Source organism: Maniola jurtina, chromosome 8 (genome assembly GCF_905333055.1).
Source record: "Maniola jurtina chromosome 8, ilManJurt1.1, whole genome shotgun sequence".
NCBI classification, from domain to species: Eukaryota; Metazoa; Arthropoda; class Insecta; order Lepidoptera; family Nymphalidae; genus Maniola; species Maniola jurtina.
The window spans coordinates 12,376,450-12,397,395 of record NC_060036.1 but is presented as its reverse complement, the minus strand read 5'-3'; the positions used below and the strand labels follow the sequence as shown (position 1 = coordinate 12,397,395).

General features: G+C 37.9%; 1 protein-coding gene across 37 annotated transcripts in view; it reads left to right on the top strand.

The window, feature by feature from the left end:
- Positions 1–4,607: 4,607 nt before the first annotated feature.
- The window catches only part of LOC123867727 (calcium-activated potassium channel slowpoke), a 114,924-nt gene continuing 98,585 nt past the window's right edge, over positions 4,608–20,946 (top strand). For 8 of the 37 annotated variants that reach the window (XM_045909929.1, XM_045909928.1, XM_045909924.1 and 5 more), the window contains exon 1: positions 4,610–5,504. In XM_045909929.1, the coding sequence (XP_045765885.1) occupies positions 5,190–5,504 (315 nt within the window). In that variant the 5' untranslated portion in view covers positions 4,610–5,189. Of the gene's footprint in view, positions 5,505–20,946 lie in introns of all 37 variants that reach the window. The other 29 variants (XM_045909934.1, XM_045909935.1, XM_045909936.1 and 26 more) reach the window with 7 other exon arrangements.

Here is a 20,946-nt window from a genome sequence, read left to right as displayed (position 1 = left end):
AAACTACAGGATATACCGCTCCCGATGACGTTTCAATCTTTCCTCTCGCTCGCACCCACGCGAAAGGGGATACCGTGAAAAAGACCGTGTCGAAAATCACTTTTACTTTGATAAATTCCAGTGTTGCCAGTCTCCGGTGACAAAAATACCCAAATGTCATTTTTACGAGCAAAACACGTAATCGCTCATACTCGGATTTTGCAAAAAGTCCGTATTTCGATTTTTTACAATTTCCCCAAAATCTTGAAATTTCCCGAAAAATGGGGTAATTTTTCCCCACCAATCTATACCTCAAGTTCATATGTACAATCGCTTCATAGAAGCGGAATCGCTCCGATGTTGCCAACTTTGAGATATTCGAATTTTAAAATTGCGTTTTTTCGTACCTCGAACAAAACGGCCTCCATGACAGCCGCCATCTTGAATTTTTAAAAACCACTCCCGTTCTGTCAAAATTCAGGATAATCGTAGACGAAACCAGAAAAAAATAATTATTATCGATTTCCCGTTTCGGATCTGTGGCGCCGCGGTTCGGGGTCGAAAAATCAAAATTTTGAAAACGCTACGACTCGGCCGCCATCTTGTTTTTTAAATTTTTTCGACATTTCCCATTAATCGTTTACTACTTTCTTTAAAGTTTGCAAAATTCAACGAAATCGGTTGGAAAACAACGGAGCTGCAAAAATCACCTCAGCCGCCATCTTGTTTTTCTGAAATGTCATAATTTTTCCCCAGAGGGTTCCCGAATCCGAACACATCTCCCCTACATCACTATATCATTTTCCTTCTCTTTCTAGGAGAACAATTATGTCAATGAGTCAGTCAGTGAGTCAGTGGTAATCGAGCTATATATAGTATAACTAGTTTTTGCTCGGTGCGCGAGCTGCTAAAGCAGCTCACGTGACGTGGTAAGGTTAACTTTATTATATAAAACCAAATTGATTTATTAAGATACATAATTCACCCCGAAAACCCCCATAAAATGACAGGCATTTCTATCTTTTGTAGAAAATGTAAGTCCGCCATCTTGGATTTGAAAATAAATGTCATTATCAAAATCAGCACCCTGGAAAACCCTGAAAACGATATCCATATTATTTTTTTGTAAATTAGGATAATAATTTAGTAGGGTGCGTGGGTGCGCGGACCACTAAAGTGGTCCGCGAGCATGCAGAGTTTGTTTCACCGAGTAGACCTTCGGACCCTGATCATCTTTTGCCAAGAAACCACTCTTCCATCTTTTATAGCCTCCGAGATAGACACCTACGAAATTTGTACGGCGGCCATCTTGTTTTTCCAAAATTTTCCACTTTTTCTATTAATCGTTTACTACATTCTTCAAAGATTGCGAGTTTCAACGAAATCGGTTGGAAAACAAAAGAGTTGCAAAAATCATATAGGCCGCCATCTTGTTTTTCTGAAATGTCATAATTTTTCCCTACTCATATTGCGCACCAAAACATATCTCCCCTACATTATCGTATCGTTATCCGTCTCTTTCTAGGAGAATGAGGCATTCAATATTCGCCATACAAAATGTATGGAAAAATAAATTCCGCCATTTTGATTTTTTTTTCTATTCATCGAGTAAACCTTTGGATCCTGATCCTCTTTTGCCAAGAAACCGCACCTCCATCTTTTATACCCTCCGAGCTGGACGCCGGCGAAATGTGTATGGCGGCCATCTTTTCTTCGCCATTTTGAATTTTTTTTCAGCTTTTTGGCAATTGGATGATGTCATGAATGACATTTGGTCGAGCACCCCCCACCTATCTTCAATACCTTGAGCGGACCCTTCACCCGTCTCCGACATCCTCGATCATCAGCTATTTCCAAATTTTTCCTCGATTTTTTTTTTGTTTTCTATACGAAACCATCAGTGGAAAAAAAAATTTCATACAAAATTTTACAGGAGGAGTTTTTGGGGAGAATCTCGAAAATCTCCCCAAATGTGGCAACACTGTTTACATATTTCGATACTGCTGGTTGAGTCACACAATCGATTCATACATACTGACTTTCCAAAATGTTGCCAACTGCCTCAAAAACGTGGTCAAAATTTCGAAAACTAAAAAAAAATACAAAATGGCCGCCAACTCGTTTCACAGAAAGATTTTACACGGTTTCATAATTTTCCTATTAACTACAGGATAAACCGCGCCCGATGACGTTTCAATCTTTCCTCTCGCTCGCACCCACGCGAAAGGGGATACCGTGAAAAAGACCGTGTCGAAAATCACTTTTACTTTGATAAATTCCAGTGTTGCCAGTCTCCGGCAACAAAAATACCCAAATGTCATTTGTACGAGCAAAACACGTAATCGCTCATACTCGGATTTTTCAAAAAGCCCGTATTTCGATTTTTTACAATTTCCCGAAAATCTTGAAATTTCCCTGAAAAATGGGGTAATTTTTTTCCTCCAATCTATACCTCGAGCCTATACGTACAATCGCTTCATAGAAGCCGAATCGCTCCGATGTTGCCAACTTTGAGATATTTAACTTTTAAAATTGCGTTTTTTCATACCTCTAACATAACGGCCGCCATGACAGCCGCCATCTTGAATTTTTAAAAATCACTCCCATTCTGTCAAAATACAGGATAATTGTGGGCGAAACACGAAAAAATAATTATCCTCGACTACCCCGTCTCGGATCTGTGGCGCCGCGGTTCGGGGTCGAAAAATCAAAATTTTCAAAACGCTGCGGCTCGGCCGCCATCTTGTTTTTCCAATTTTTTCTACATTTTCTATTAACCGTTTACTACTTTCTTCAAAGTTTGCAAAATTCAACGAAATCGGTTGGAAAACAACGGAGGTGCAAAAATCACATCGGCCGCCATCTTGTTTTTCTGAAATGTCATAATTTTTCCCCAGAGGGTTCCCGAATCCAAACACAACTCCCCTACATCATTATATCATTTTCCGTCTCTTTCTAGGAGAACAATTATGTCAATGAGTCAGTGAGTCAGTGAGTGGTAATCGAGCTATATATAGTATAAAGCTATATATAGTATAATGTAAGAACAGCAATTTATGTAAGTAGCTAAATATTATAGACACATTTTGTCTAAATAAATTATGTTCAATGCTATTGTAGTAGTTCGAACAGAATAATTATATATTACGAAGTAAGTATATCTTATTTATGTATTTGTTAAATAAAATGCTCAATATCTTTCGTGTTTTGTCTTTTCGGCATAACGCATAAATGAGTAGATTCCTGCTGCAGTGGAGGTGGGGGAGGGGTGTGATGACGTGACGCGAGAGCTCAGTGATTCGTCAACTTGTGAACACTCACCCCTTACAGTGGCGTGCAGGCCATAGAGGCATAAAGGCACTGCTTACTTCAGGAGAACTAGTTCAAGGTTCATTCTTCATTAATCGGCCAGTAAATAGGTACCTACCTAATTATAATGCTAACCCTGGCTTCGAACCTTGTGCACGCCACTGCACCCCTACCACTACCGCAGGAGCCTACACAGTTATGCGCTACACCTATAATTTTTTTTTTTTTTAATTATTAATTATTAATAATTATTACTTAATAATTAATTATTAATAATCATCAATCCTACTAAGTTACTTGAATGATGATAGTTCATGACATCAGTGGTTCTATGTGAGATTTAGAAATGCCAAGCGATGGAAAGTTTTATAGTAAAAACAAACGGCAAAAAAATCGGCCAAGTGCGAGTCAGACTCGCACACTGGGGGTTCCGTACTCGGGTATTTTTTTTTTTGACATTTTGCACGATAAATCAAAAACTATTATGCATAAAAATAAACAAAAATCTGTTTAAGAATGTACAAGTAAAGCCCTTTCATATGATACCCCACTTGATATAGTTATCTTAATTTGAGAATTTAAACATTTAAAAAAAAATTAATGATGTAAGCACAAATTCACAGTTTTCAGATTTATTTCTTTACTTGTGCTACCTACCTGCCAAACATGATTCTAGGTCAACGGGAAGTACCCTCTTAATAGACACGACGGACGGACGGACGGACAGACAGACAATAAAGTGATCCTATAAGGGTTCCGTTTTTCCTTTTGAGGTACGGAACCCTAAAAATATGAGGACCTAAAACTTCTTTTATTGATACACGGTCTTTTAAAAATTCTGAACATGCTTCTACGCGTGCTTACATTTTAAATTCGGCCAGGTTGCATTTATTATTCTAACCTATATTAAGTATTGACAGGCTGCAACAAATAAGAGCGATTCATAAGAAATGTAGAAATCAGGATTATATTTTTCTGTTAAGTTATAAATCTGAAAGCGCGAGAAAATTGAACTTATATTGTGCAATCAGAAAAGTATGTTTGAAATAACTACATAAGTATATCAAAAGCTTTAAAAACGGGCTTTGTTGAATGTTAACGGCATTCAAAGAGAGCCGAGCCATATAATTGTAGACGTTCATAGAGGATTCCGATATTTCCTTTCCCTCTATTGTAATCCGTAGCTGTTCTGTAGACTGTAGAATCTGTAGTCTGTAGCCGTCTACGAGTTTCGTAGCGCGCAGTGACGCACGCAGAGGGCGTCGTAGCTCCTAAAACATTGACCCCTCGAACCTCCGCATTCCCCACCAAATGTCGAGTCGAGACGTGCACGCTTGTTATTTCCCGACTGTACCAACGAACTGAATTCAGCAACGAACGCGCCGCAAAATCTCGGCCCAATCGAATCCGGGCAGTGTCACGACAACAAAAACCGTCGCAGACGTAACCAGCAGCGGACCGCGCGAGTCGTGCGAGTTGCGATACCGAAATGTGTATTGCGGCGGTTTAATACAATAAACGTGACAGGTGATATTATATCGATACGTCTGAGAAACGGCACACGATCGACGTGCTATATAGACGGGGCAGTTTCGAGTAGACTACGAGCTCTTGGGAACTAAGGGATCTGGGCTTGGAGGTGCTCGGACTGGCGTGCTGGGCAGCGGGCGCGGTAGCTGGTGAGGCAGGACGGTGGCGCGGGCCGGCGGCGAAGGTCTCCCGCGGGGCGGCATGGGCGCGCGGTAGCGGGCGCGCGCGTGCGCGGATCGATCGCGCGGCATCGAGCGGGAGGCAGGTAGGGCGCGCGCGGGCTCGGCTCAGTCGCGCGCGGGCCGGCGTGCGAGCCGCGCGTCGCTGCACGTGCATGGCGCGACTGTCTGGATGCCTCGCGCCCTCGGGGAATGGCTTCGTCCGAGGAAGAGGCGACAACCGCGCCGAACAGTGAAGATGATTGCCTCAGCGTGCGAAAATGGTGGTGCTTCCTGCTGTCGTCGATCTTCACGTTCCTCGCGGGGCTCATGGTGGTGCTGGTGTGGCGCGCGTGCGCCTTCGTGTGCTGCCGCCGCGAGCCCGAGCTGTCGCCCAACGACCCCAAGCAGAAGGAGCAGAAAGCGGCGCGCCAGGGCAAACAGGAGTTCGAGGGCACCTTCATGACCGAGGCCAAGGACTGGGCCGGCGAACTCATCTCCGGCCAGACCACCACCGGACGAATACTGGTGAGTGCACCCCACACAAACACCACCACCTGCACTTTGACGTGCAACCATAACATTCATGCTTCAAGTGTCTCTTGATTATCATCTTCATTTGACACCGCTAAGATCAATATAATTAAGTCTTTGACATAATAACAACCACGCTAAAGAAAGGTAACTTAAGTCGGTACCAATTACTAATCGACAAAAACACAAACAACCTTCACTTCACATTGCTGGGCCCTGATAAAGTTTTCATTCAAATATTGGCCGATTGATACGATACATTCTTCGACGTCAATCTAGACTGTTCTTCGATGAAAATCTGTCAAGTGTGATGCCAAAACTATGTAAAGATAATGTGCAAGATTTGAATAATAGGCTAATCAGGACCCAACAGAATTCTAGTCAAAATAATGTGGGTGCTGCTATTCTTTAATGTATTACCATATACTATGTTATTCAACAGATTATGTAAATAGAAAGATTCTCCAAATTATATTGGATGTTGTCCTGTCCCAAAAATCTTAAGAGTATCTGTGTCAAGGCAAGGGTTAACTATCCACCTATTTATTTTTATTCTAAAAACAAAAGACTAACCTGTCGTAATACATTTGACTATTACATTATTTGACAAACGATATTTTCTAGGTACAGTGCGGTTTAAAACTACATAAACATGATGGTGAATGTTAAACATCTAACCAAGATATTTCATTTGATTACTCAATAAACTTTACCACTAATTTGCTTGTCGAAACACAAATTAAGTGGGCTATTCTAAAACACAATACGAATTTCTTCGAGCTGTCCGCTGAGAGGTCGATACGCACTTGTTATAATGGCAGTGACCTAAGACTGACCCACTTTTTATTTATTTTCGTCAATATTTTCGCGAGTCCCTTGTCTTCATTCTTCATTTGACAAACGATATTTTCTAGGTACATTTGACAAACGATATTTTCTAGTTGCGGTTTAAAGGTACATAAACATGATGGTGAATGTTACATATGTAACCAAGTTATTTAATTATTAGGTAATAAGCTTTCCCACTAATTTGGTTGTCGATGTTCAAATTAAGTGGGCTATTCTAAAACACAATATGAATTTCTTCGAGCTGTCTGCTGAGAGGTCGATACGCACTTGTTATAATGGCAGTGACCTAAGACTGACCCACTTTTATTTATTTTCGTCAATATTTTCGCGAATCCCTTTTTTCATTCTTGCTTTTCACAGCTTCTAGATTACAATATAATTCAGGTACAGGAGTTACAGTGTTTTTCAGAGTAAATACATAGTTTAAAATGTACTCAATTGTAGGTATTTGTCTAAAGTGACGTCGGACGTTATTGATTGCCTGGACTTGCCAATGCTGCCATTTAGCATATATATTGAGTTATTATTCAACCATTACGCATGCAATATGTCTACCTTTTGTCTATGCACTGAAGCATTTCTTTAGATTAAAATTAGTTAAGTATCTTATTTTATTATCTGAGAACTCCCTTAGAAAAATAAGGATCTATAGTTTTAGGATAAGTATGCACTTCACATCAGTGTAAAATGAATTCAAAGGTTCAAAAGAACATTTTTGAAACCTGACGGAAGCAGACGGGAATTATAACTTTGACCGCTTTGTCCTTTTGTTACATAAAACGCATTTTTTTCATTCAAAGAAGAGTAGGTGGCTCTTAGCTTTGATTGATGAAAATCTTGTTTAGCTGAGTGGGGATTATTCAGCCAGTATAGGGATCTCCGTCATACAAATTGATATCACTTCCAATTGTCTTTGACTTGAAATTCGGTAATATGACAACCTTGACCTGATGCGGCAACCAGAACAGCCTGCAGGCTACCCAGCTCCTCGACAGCTTACAGCAGATGTCCCGTATTATGGCACATTGATTTGGTTTCGATGAGTTGACGTTCTGTGATAGTACCTATCTGATGATACGGAGGTTGGATACGGCATCTCAGCCGTCAAGCCAAGATCCAACGAATTTGCCCTCGTTGGATTTGTTTAGAGTTGGTAGTTTATTAACACCGTGATAAAGATCTGATGTTGAAGGAATGATGTGGGATACATTCCACATGTCAAGGGTGTAAATGTGCGAAAGTGTTTGTATGTTGGTTTATCTTTCAATTACACCGCAACGGAGGTACGGATCGACGTGTTTTTTGCATGGGTATAGTTAAAGACCCGAGGGCCTAACATGCGCCCACGACCAAATTTTACCTTCGCATTTTCTCGTGTTTATTCATAGAGATAACACGAGTAAATGCGTAGACAAAATTTTCTCGTGGATGCATGTTAGGCGTGCTGGAGAGTGACATAGGTTACTTTTATCTTGGAAAATCAGAGATATCAAGCTATTTTTAAAATCCACGCAGACGAAGACGCGGGCATCAGCTAGTAATGTCTAAATAGAGGGTAGATTCGGTTTTTTTTAATTTAAAGAATATGTTTATTTTTAGGGTAAAAATCTTTTTACATCAAAAAGTTTTAGAATAACCCAATAAATTTTATTATCACTATAATGGTATATTACAGGTAAGTATACATATATACTTAACTTTTTAATTACTTATTAAGTGGTGGTGTGGACTATCAATTAGGTTCTTACCTTAATTATTTAACATGTCTAGACTGAACACAATAATTAGGTTAATTATTATTTAATACGCGAAACATTACCTTTTCTATGACAATTCAACCTGATAATAATATTCTTAACAGGGCTCTCTCCGTCACTCGTTTCATACAATCGTAGTTCCAATTTCATTTGAATATTAAGCAACCAAAGTCCATGAAATTTTGCAGACATATTCTAGAAACTAACATCTGTGTCTGTGGTGTTTTAGATTTTTCTAAAAATATGTAGTTTTAAAATTACAGGGGCTCAAAGATTTGTATGAAAATTTTTAAGACCGCGTAACTTTGAAACCGAATATTTTAACAGAAATCTGGAAAACCACAGACATAGATATTAGTTTCTAGAATATGTCTGCAAAATTTCATGGACTTTGGTTGCTTAATATTCAAATGGAATTGGAACTACGATTGTATGAAACGAGTGACGGAGAGAGCCCTCTTAAGTTTGCTTAATATCTATGCTTCCTTCCGTGATATAAGTAAAAGGATTTTTAAATAAATTATTTAGCTAAGTTATATATTTTTTAAAAGGACTAAACTATAAAATAATTATTATTATAGCTATAGCTATGAAAATACTTGTAAGATTTAAAACGAAAAATGTGGGCTTCTAGGTCATCGGAAGTTAAACTCATTGCAAAAATTTCGACAAAAAAAACAAGAAAAACTAACAGACAGAGAAGAAAGCAAGTAAATATTGCAATTTGCCTTGTCATCCAGCTCTAACTTTAGTTGAGTAGACCGTATATTTACGAGATTTTGACGAACCAATTCCACCCTATCCATTAGGCTGATGTTGGCAAAATACCATCCTATCCATTTGGTAGATGTTTCCAAACAAGTTTTACGCTCGGACCACATTAAGATTAACGTTAATGCCCAACAATGCCATAATTATCGCGATTATTCCGCCAAAATCAACTCGTTAAACTGAATGGCCACACTTGAACGATTAACGTCTAATGCCAATTGAATTGGGGTTAAAATCGTCTAACGCCAAACGGCAATGTGAATGCCGTTGATCAAGCTATCGCGTTGATTGTGGCTAACCTACGGTTAACGGTTAATGCCATCGAATAACGCGTTAATGGCCGTTAATGTAGCCGCGGCATCACGATTTGTTGAACCTGTAGATGTAGGAACTAGTAGATATGTTATGCTCGTGTAAAACTTGGCACTCACTTCCTCATAGATCTCAATATTTTTGTGGCAGACCTGGCAGACCCACCTGTTCCTAATGTTGACATTGACCCTTTTTTTACCCGACTATGGCAAAGCCAAAAGGTGTGATTTTGGCAATCTTTGTATGTATGTTTGTTTGTATTTATGTTTGTTTCACCGAAGCGCCTAAACTACCGGGCCCAATTTTGATGAATCAATTCGTTCGATCCGGGTGACATAGGCTACATTTTATAGGAAAAAAAATCGACCTGACGCATGATGTTACATCAAAAAAAAAAGCGGCCAAGTGCGAGTCAGGCTCGCGCACCGAGGGTTCCGTACTCGGGTATTTTTTCCTACATTTTGCACGATAAATCAAAAACTTATGCATTAAAATAAATAAAAATATGTTTTAAAATGTACAGGTTCATATGATACCCCAATTGGTATCGTTATCTTACTTTGAAAATTGGAACACATTCAAATTTTTTTTTTTGTGATGTATCCACAAATTAACGGTTTTCGGATTTTTTCCTTTACTTGTGCTATAAGACCTAACTACCTGCCGAATTTCATGATTCTATTTTAACCCTATAGGGTTTCTTGACAGACACGGTAGACGATCGGACAGACAGACAGACAACAAAGTGATCCTATAAGGCTTCCGTTTTTCGTTTTGAGAAACGGATCCCTCAAAATGAGGATTTCCAAAAAAAAATCAGTGTCATTATCCTTACTATGTCCTACACTTTTGCCTTTGGATATTTTATCTTGAGGTCATAAAAAAGTTGTATAAAATCCTCCCTAGCCATAAAATCTCGTCAAGACTGACAAGCCACGCCCTCGGGGGCCATTCGCCAGATCTCGTGCCGTCAGCACGTGACGAAATGGGATGAGTCAGACTTATCAGTTATCAGTCGTAGTAAATCCACACGAAAGCTTATACCTAAAGACTATTAGAGATAGATTTGTTATGCTGTCTTACAAGATAATTATGTAAGTACCTACTTTTGATTTTGGTAATTTTCATGGTAGCCATTTTGAAATTCGCCATCTTGGTTTTTTTATTTGGTGTTATAGCGGTAATGAAAAGACAACTGTATAGGAATCCCAACTCTCTACTTATTAGACAGACTGACAGACGGAAAGCGGATGCTTTATAATGGGGGCCCGTTGGCACCCGTAGGGTACGGAACCCTAATACTTGTGTTGGCGCTATCTCAGATCGCGCCAACAGATACCTACATTTTGTGATCTCAGGATTTTAATTTTTATTATTATTAATAGTAGTGAAATAAAACATAACTTACTCATAATTAATGCTGTATTTCTTATACTTTACCACTTGTCTTTACAATTTGCCACTTTAACACTTTAACACTCGACAATATTCCACTTCACACCTTCTCGATTGGAGTACAAAAATACACTGACTGCGCGGGCTGGCCCGACTCTCGTTATATATAGTAATTTGGTCAGTGTTGCTGCTAATAAACAGTATTTTAGCCAGTGTTGCTAACAATAGTAATTTGGTCAGTGTTGCTGATAATAAACAGTATTTTAGCCAGTGTTGCTAACAATAGTAATTTGGTCAGTGTTGCTGATAATAAACAGTATTTTAGCCAGTGTTGCTAACAGTCGGCCATCCAAATTGGGTCGTCGACCTCGAGCGACAAGCAACAAAACATGGCAGATTTACGTTATTGTGTCACTAATAATTTCTAACTTTCTATAAATATAATTAATAATTTCAAATAAACAAATTCTATTTTAAATATTTACGTAATCATGGACCATGGTTGTCCTCGAAATAAATATTGGACCAGGTTGTCCAATGTTAAATGCTAAGACCAACATTGTTCGTATGCCACCAGGCCTCTAATTAATAATTTCAAATTAACAAATTCTATCTTAACTATAAACATAGTCACAGACCATGGTGGTCCTTAAAATAAATATTGGACCAGGGTTGTCCCAGCATATTTTATTCTAGGACCAGGGCTGTCCCTTAAAGGGTGATTCAGAAATATTTTCGTTTCTGTTTTGTCTGTACTCTGTCATACGCAGGTAACAGAGGGTGAGGAAAGGTCTACAGGTTTTTTTTTTTTTTTACAAGAATCAGGATTTTTTTTTTTTAAATACTGGGCGTCTCAATAAAATATTTTAATTTAATGTTGGTAAAAAAAATGTTCTAAGTGCAAATTCAATTGGGTCCACAAGAGGGGACTGGGAAAACAATGCCGGCCAAAAAACCGGGTTGCATAAGAACTTCAAGAACGGGGAAAACCGTCTACTATATGTCCATCTGTCTCAGCTAATATAAGACTATAATGCGTTTAGTCCCAAAAACTCTAAATTTGAATAAATTACAGTTCTGCCGATTATTACAAGGCATTACACTTGCGTCCTAATATGGCTGTTGCCGTACAGGAAATAAATCCCGATAACCCTGTCAACTAACTCGAATTCTACAGTAAGAGCGTAATTGAGACGACGTTAATTGGCCACCGAGGAGTCCAGGTTTAACCCTCACTGTCTTTTTCTTATGAGGCTATCTGGAAAGCAAAATTTACGATCCGTTACTGCAAAGTTAATTTTGATGATTGAAATTTTAGCTCCAGATTAAGCGAATTTAAAGTTAGTGATTGCCATTTAAAAATGGTTGTTTTCCATTGATAAAAATCTAGTTCCTTCTCTTTCATTTGGTGTTACATTTATAAAATTTAACAAAACTTTAATCTTATTGTCTTTTATTTCCAACACGAAAATATTTTTGAATGACCCTTTTATTTTCATTTAGGACCAGGGTTGTCCATTAACTTTGAACTATATGTATTTATTTAGGACCAGGGTTGTCCATCAACCTATAACCATATCCATTAGTTACTTAGCATTTTATATGATTGTGAACTATCTTTTGTATGCAATTACTATCTGATTCGAATGAAATGATTACGTTTTAATTGTTAATTCATCAACTGTTGTGATATTTATTTCAATTAGATGCTTAGCCAATTACGGGTCCCTTTCTGAGGATTCACTGGAAGACATTAAGCAGTGTTCATGTGGTCTATTGAAAATAGCTTCACTACTGTCCTGCGACATATGCAATCTATCATATATCCTAAATAACAATATGAGACTGTTCCGTTGAGGACTGTCCTACCATGACTGGTATACGATTGTAATGTGGAACACTTTGAACAGTTCTACTTTTGTTTCGTCAACTTTAATACAAACGCAGTGCTTTTACAACACACCAGCGTATAACCTGGCGTATGGTACTATGCTAGAAGAAATGTGCCTAACGCATTGGTTTAGTAGTCTACGACAATCTTCGCATTATTAACTTTCTAATGACACTGATTTTAGGCTCATTGGTTGGATGGTTTCAAAGTTGTTAACGGGCATATATAGTAACACTTTTTCCTTGTGTTTAATATTATTTGGATAAGGATGTACAAACAACAAAAGTTTGCAAGGCATACCAACACGCATCCACGTGTGAATGTGTGATATTACCAACGATATAACTGTAAATTCCTTAACCCGCACATATAAGTGAAACTTATACGTAAAAGTATATAATACACATCTCACACATTTTAGCATAAGAAGTGAGCTGCCCTCAACCAATAATATAAACTTATTATAAGCGTCACTCAGAAAAGCAGGTATTATTTAAATACTATCGAATTATCGAAATGTCCTCCCAAAACCTACGTAAACACAGGTTCAATGCGAAGAGTTTATTCAAGAGTTTTAATTTTTAAAAATTAATGGCAAAATTAATAATTTAATTAGAGCGTGATTGCTATCACAACATCTAATCATCCAGTTCACAATACAAATACCGAAAATATGCAATATCGCTCCGAATCTCAGATGGAGACTAAACCAAAACCTTCAAAACACCCATGTTTATGAAAGTTCAATATTGTTGGCCTTCTAGTAATAGATTGTATGAGATCTAATAAGCCAAATATCAATTTTATCTAACTACCTTCATCAGATAAATTTATAATTTTATATTATTTTGACAATTCAAAATCATTACAAAAACTATTTAAATACCGTTATATCGTACCTACTTAAGACGGAATTCCGTGAAATTACGACATAATTTTGTATGCCGTGATTTTGTGTCTCTTCTACGTAAACAAGTCTCACAACTATGAAAAATCTAACGATGTTGCAAATATATTTGTTTTGTTTGGACAAAACCTACCCATTAGTGAGGTCACACGACACTTAATGATATTGGTAAGTATCATACGAGCAGTATACCCAAAATTTTAAAATATAGATTGAAAATTAAAGAGATTCTATATATTATTCTATATAATTTATTACTATTAGAAACTACTTATTTATTTCAATTATAACAGAATATGTTATGGAAGAGCGGGGTCGCCCGCCACAAGTACTAGTTTAAATTTAAAATATATTTAAACTTGTTTTTTTTTTTTTTTTACTGAAATAAATATTTTTGTATTTTGTATTATATGTATTTATTTAATTAACCTTAATTATATTATGAAGAAAGATTAGTTATGTTTTGCCATAAAGTAAATTTTTATATTTGTCTGCAAGGGTGAACGGTGCAACTGTATAACGGTTATACAATGGTTCCACTTTAGTGACTGTCCAGCCAGAAATATTTCACAATTATTGTTAATGAGATTAGAGATCCTCATATCTCATACTAACAGAGAGGGGCTCTCCAGAAAAGTGATCTAGTTTGTATATATGTAGGTATGTGTATTAAAATGTACACAGTCTAACGTCACCTAATCTTGAATTAAATTATCTGTGTAATTTCTTTATTGTTCTAGTTCTAGTCTGTAAGGCGAGAGCACTGTTACCTATAACACGGGTTTATTTATTTATTTTATTTTTATTTATTTATTTAATTAAAGATTTAATAAAAAAGAACATTTTACACTAATTGTTGTAGACCAAAGCACTAGATAAAAACTGAGATTGGTATTTGAAGATTCGCAAATAGATCGTAGTCTGTGCTAGGGCTGACAAAAAGAAGATTAATTTATTTTAAGATTAAAAAAAGATAAAAACTAGAGTTATAAAAAGGTTAAGCCTACATTTAAATTATTCAAAATTTTTTTTTTTTTTTTTAATTCTAGTTATAGATAGTGCATCAGTGTTAAATAAAGCTTAGTTTGGTCATCAGAAGCTTAAACTAATTTTTAGGTGCAACATTAGAAACAATAGAGATTTTATTTATTTAATTCATTCATTCATTCATTTAATCATGTTAATTCATAACACCAATGGCTCATTTAGTTAGTATTGTTAATAAAATGTAAAGCTCATCCATTTCAATAAAATTCATATGTATTGCAAAACTGCATTAGCAATTTATAAATATTATCGAAGAGTACGTACACCCCTTTTTTATCTTCTTACTTTTAGTTTATAATAATATGTTAAATAAGTTTAATATGTATAAGAATTGATTTTGTTTTTAGGTCTTTAGACCTATGTAATTATTCAAATAATAAAAAGTACAAAAGAAAGAAATATATCTATAACTGTAACTGTTCAATTAACTTGTAAATATGGCACTTTTATTAGCTTTACTGAAAAGAACAGGGATCTCAATTCCAGTACGGAAGCTAACTCCCTTACTATTAATTTGTTAACAGCTGTTCTATTGGTTTTTTTTTTGAGACATTTTATCGATGCTGACATTAGCATTTTTTTTTTTTTTTTTATAAACTACAAATAACAAAACATCAAAGACAATGTACAAGAGAGATTTGAACTCATAACCTCTAATCGTGGGCCTACCTGTTACACCACAAGTGCAAAGCGTGTTAGCCCGAATGACGATACCTTAAATCCGTAGAGTGATTAATATTATCCTCATTGCTCTATTTATTAAGAATTCTTTCCAACTTAACCAACGCAACGTGATGCGCATTGACTAAACTGGTTTTGTTTACATATGTGGGCGTCCTTAGTAGTTGTAACTTCAATATTTACGTGTGCTATATATATGCTTGTGTATGTTACGCGACACTGGACGGGTGCAAATATAACTATTTTACTGTGTGTACCACAGTATTCTCAAATCTTTGTCAGTATATTAGTTACTACGGATTTTATTTAAATCGTAATATCTAATTATGCAACATTCGCTGCCAAAATCAATGAAAGCCTTGAACGAAATTTGATTTATTCTGATAGTCTTATGATGTTAATATAAAAAAAAACGATAAGTGATTATTAATTGAAACTATCATAACCGTTATTTTTTTTTTCTTTGACTGACCGGGTATAATACGATAGTGATTTTGTATGTATGCACTTTTCTTTATACTTAAGTTCTTTTAAGATTGATTAACGATATGACCGCTCCTATAACGTTTATTTATAAGTCATATTTTATTTTCATTTATTTACTTCTTGTTCCTTACTAATTGTCAGTCATACTTTATGATTATTTACTAATTGTTATTCATACTTTATGATTTTCATAAATGTTAACACTTAATAGAATTGAAATAATACTTGTAACATATTATAATTACCAATGTTATACTGTGGAACGCCCTGACGGGGCTTCATGTTGTAACATTTTATGATTTACTCGTAAGACATGAATGCAAGAGAAATAATAAAAAATAAGCTAGTAGCTTGAACTAGTACGGCTTGGTTCCGTGGCAACGTCACACTTGCCACACACTCACACAAAGTTCGTGACACATTTGTTTTTTTTTTTTTTTAATTGGACTAAGGCTCTGTCAAGACCCTCGACCCGTCTGTTTGTGACCCTCGAGCTTTATACTCTAACTGCATATTTATAGTTTTAACTGAGGACTGCGCTTTTAATGGTTTACTTCAGTTTGTGTCATAATCCATATGACAAATATTTATTAAAGAAATTTTACCCTAGTAGAATGTCTCCACCGAATCCCCAAATTGGGAAAGGTTAGCTATCATCGGTTATCATGGCATCCGATCGTAATTTTCGTCAGAAAGAAACGCAGTTAACAATTTAGCTTGCCATTCTCACCCACTAGATGAGTATCTGAGCGTATCCTAGGTTTCAAGGCATCTAAAAGTTTCGTAAAAATATTTGAAAAGACTCATTTTTGCGATCGCCGGCTGCACGGGCACCGTCTGGCACGGCTGCCCAACTGCCGGCTGCGTGAGTGCCGGCTGGCGCGGCCGCCCAAGCAATGGCTGCGTGAGCGCCGGCCGGCGCGGCTGCGAGCGCCGGCTGTGTTGGCGCTGGCTGCACGGGCGCCGGCTGGCGCGCCTGCCCGAGCGTCGACTGCGTGAGCACCGGCTGGCGCGGCTGCGAGCGCCGGCTGTGTGGACGCCGGCTGCGAGCACCGGCTGTGTGGGCGCCGGCTGTGTGGGCGCCGGCTGCGTGGGCGCCGGCGGCGCGGCTGCCCGAGCGCCGGCTGCGTGAGCGCCGGCTGGCGCGGCTGCAAGCACCGCCTGTGTGGGCGCCGGCTGCACGGGCGCCGGCTGGCGCGCCTGCCTGAGCGGCGACTGCGTGAGCACCGGCTGGCGCGGCTGCGAGCGCCGGCTGTGTGGACGCCGGCTGCGAGCACCGGCTGTGTGGGCGCCGGCTGCCCGAGCGCCAGCTGCGTGAGCGCCGGCTGGCGCGGCTGCCCGAGCAACGGCTGCGTGAGCGCCGGCTGGCGCGGCCACCGAGATCCTGGAGCGTTTCGCCTCCTTCCGCGATGCTGCACCATCTCGGTGGATTGAGACGTAGCCACCATCTTGTTCGGGAGGGTTCGCTGTAAGCCATACCAGATACGGGAGGCAATAAAAGTTCGAAAAAAAATATGAGGTTCTATGCATGTGGAACATATTAGTTTTATTCAATTATGAATTATAAATACAGATATTGATATTTTTCTGATCATTACGCGACTATATTCTCCTTGACTATCACCGTGAGGACGTACGAGTAAGTCACTCAGAGAAACTAATGAGAATTAATTTTAATGTTTATGCAATACCCACAAGAAGTCGATTATATCAAGGATTTGCCTTGATGATTCATCAACCTCCTGTTAGCATCGCCTTATCACTGCAGAAGGAGAAAAACTTGAAACAAATACGAATAGCATGCGGTATATTATTTGTCACGTGACTAGCATCAATTTCAATTTCACAAAATATGGGTATTTTAAAAATAAATGACAAGTTTACGGTTCTTATTTGTTGGTAACTAGTATCACAAAATGAAATAATCACAAAATGTGTGTTTCATTTTATTTTATTTTGATAAAAAGAAATTTTAAAGTTTAAATGTTGTATATCTTAGTGGATTTTGCGTTAATTCTATCCCACTTCTGAAATGTTGGCGCTATCTCAGATCGCGCCAACAGATACCTACATTTTGTGATCTCAGGATTTTAATTTTTATTATTATTAATAGTAGTGAAATAAAACATAACTTACTCATAATTAATGCTGTATTTCTTATACTTTACCACTTGTCTTTACAATTTGCCACTTTAACACTTTAACACTCGACAATATTCCACTTCACACCTTCTCGATTGGAGTACAAAAATACACTGACTGCGCGGGCTGGCCCGACTCTCGTTATATATAGTAATTTGGTCAGTGTTGCTGCTAATAAACAGTATTTTAGCCAGTGTTGCTAACAATAGTAATTTGGTCAGTGTTGCTGATAATAAACAGTATTTTAGCCAGTGTTGCTAACAATAGTAATTTGGTCAGTGTTGCTGATAATAAACAGTATTTTAGCCAGTGTTGCTAACACTTGTTTCAATAAAAATCTTTCTGTTTCTGTTTAGAATCAAGGTGTAAGCAAAAGACACCAAGATCCCTGTAGTCAATTTCTTCCCGTTACATAACAACACGCGCTCAGTTCTGACGCGCCGTTCAGGTGTGAAGCGTCCCCATAGACCCTGACCCAATTCCTTTATCGATGTGGCACCCCCTGGTTCAAGTACGTTCGCTTTCCATAATTCCACCAATGCGCCTAATTTTATTGGATACTTGCTGATGCCCGCGATTTCGGTCGCGTGGATATAGGTTTTTAAAAATCCCGTGGAAACTCATTGATTTTCCGGGATAAAAAGTAGCATAGGTATGTGTTAATCCAGGGTATAATCTATGTCCATTCCCAGCCAAATCTGTCCAGAAGTTTTTGCGTGAAAGAGTAACAAACATACACACATACACACAAACTTTCTCCTTTACAATATTAGTGTGATCGACAATCGTAAAGGTATTTTTGTCGTCATAGACATGTTATTGTGTGAGTTTTCTCTTGCCTCCTTTATACGTCCTGAATTTTTGAAGCGAAACTGCTTAGCGGGCGTCTGGTATGAGAACCTTTCTCACTACTAAAAGTGAAACAAAGGAACGCCAGGATGAAAGGCACCTCTTTGGCTGGCCAGTAAATAAAGCACCTACAGGATATAGACATTTAAAATTTTATACAGTGTACCACGACACCTCGGCTTTTTTATGTTACTTATCCATGCATAATTACTTGAATATTTTGCACAGTATTAGAATGTTTAGTACCCTTTAGGTTTTTAAAGACCCCCTTAGAATTTATCAAAACCCTTTCTTAGTGAAAGTCCTAAGAAATACAGAGAACCTACAAGTCAAATGTCAAGTTTCCACACCGGAATCTTTTTTTATCTGTACGTTGATATGATAGTCAGTTAGTTTCTCCCGGTGTAAATAGGTATGGAATTCTAATTGGAAGTTGGGCAATTGCAGTGGATACCTACTTCAGAGGTTAAAAATCGTGCAAATATAGCAACTTTGCTGATTATTTTAAAAAAAGATGTCCCAAGGTGAACCAGTCTATGTAGCAAAAAAAGTAGGTAATCTAACAGGTAGTTTCGAGTATAGGTAACTAGGCATTAGAAGCAGAAAAACGTTGATTCGTATATTGTGGTACATGCATACATGTACCGCAGCACAGTCAGGTTGGTGATATACATCTAAATCTGTTCAGGCATTTAGAAGGTTTTTTTTTCTCGTTTAAAGAGCTTGGTCACAAGTGTGACCATGTGGCTCTGGTAGGTCCCTACTATCCTATTCTAACACATATAACTATATCTATATACTATTAACTATTACCACACTATTACCTCTAAGATCACACTAATATTATTTGTGTACACACTAAGTTTGTGTGTATGTGTGTATGTTTGTTACTCTTTCACGTAAAAACTATGGTACATGACGGATTTGGCTTTTTGGAATGGAGATAGATTATACCCTGGATTAACACATAGGCTACTTTTTATCCCGGAAAACCAACGAGTTCCCACGGGATTTTTAAAACCCAAACTAAAATTTTAAATCAGCTAGTGGTGGAATAAAGAAACTAAGTATCTAAATAGTATACCTACATGATCCCTAAAAAGTGTCGTACCTATTGCCTTACTTACGTTTTATCCGCCAGCTGAAATCGCAGTCTTCTGCAAATCGAATAACAAACTTTGACACAGTATGACCCCGTAGTACCTAGTTTTGGATTCAGGAAGCATTTGTAATTTGTTTGAACTGTTCTGAACCCATCGTTTTGGCAACGCTTTCAGTTCAGCGGCCAGACGTTTCCACTTTCATCGGAATAAGATTATACACTTTATAGGTAGAAGATATTTAGGTAAATACTCGTACTTCTGCTTGAGCCAAATAGCAAACATTGATAGAGATACTTAGATCTAGAATTGCTGCTGCAGGTGATTTGAGCCTGTCGTATATTTTGGTTTAGGTTCATTTGAAAGTTCATTTATCTGTTTTTGCTTTTGAGGTACGGAACTCTAAAAATTGAAAAACATAAAATGAAAAAAAGCATGCGACTACCATTTTTAAAGGCACGAACTAAATGCGGCTCTCATTTCTTTAAGTAATCCCCGACGAGTGGCGTCGCGTGATCGTGGCGTTTATATCAAAGTATAAAGACTTACAATACCTTTGTGTACAAACACCTCGCCTCCCATTTTGTTTTTGTTGTTTATTACGAAAATCGATTACGCTGATTGTGGATTTCGTTCAAGACCTCATAATGCGATGTGCAAATATTCTTTATGTTTCTGTATATTCATCTTCATCAACAGCCCGTGGGCGTCCACTGTTGGACATAGGCCTTCCCTAAAGAGCGCCAACACAGCCGGTCCTCGGCCTTCCTCATCCAGCCACTTCCCGTCAGCCGGTTTATTATACATATTAAATATATTTCTGTGGATTCTGTGGATTATTTCGATAACATTAACCATGCATCTGTGTATCGTATTCCTCAATGCTGAGAGTCTAAATCCCTTTCCATAAGTTATATGATAGGAATTTTCTTGGGAAAATATAATTGTGGATAAGCACTGTACACAGTTTTAACCATGTGAACGGATCTTTACTCATTGATTGTGCCAGTCCAGTACGTATCCGCTATGGAAAGAAAGTGCGGGATTACTGCCGTGTGAACGGGGTCTCATGCTACTGCCTATGTTCTATCTAAGTAGGTATTTAATTACAGAATATACAACCTGACCTAGTTAATATCAACTAAATTAGAGCGTTTATTTCGTTCCGTGAATCGGAAACGCTATTCTTTGAACAACTGTGTATTCTGCGAACTTCAAAATTGTAAAGCACACAGTACTGTTTGACTCT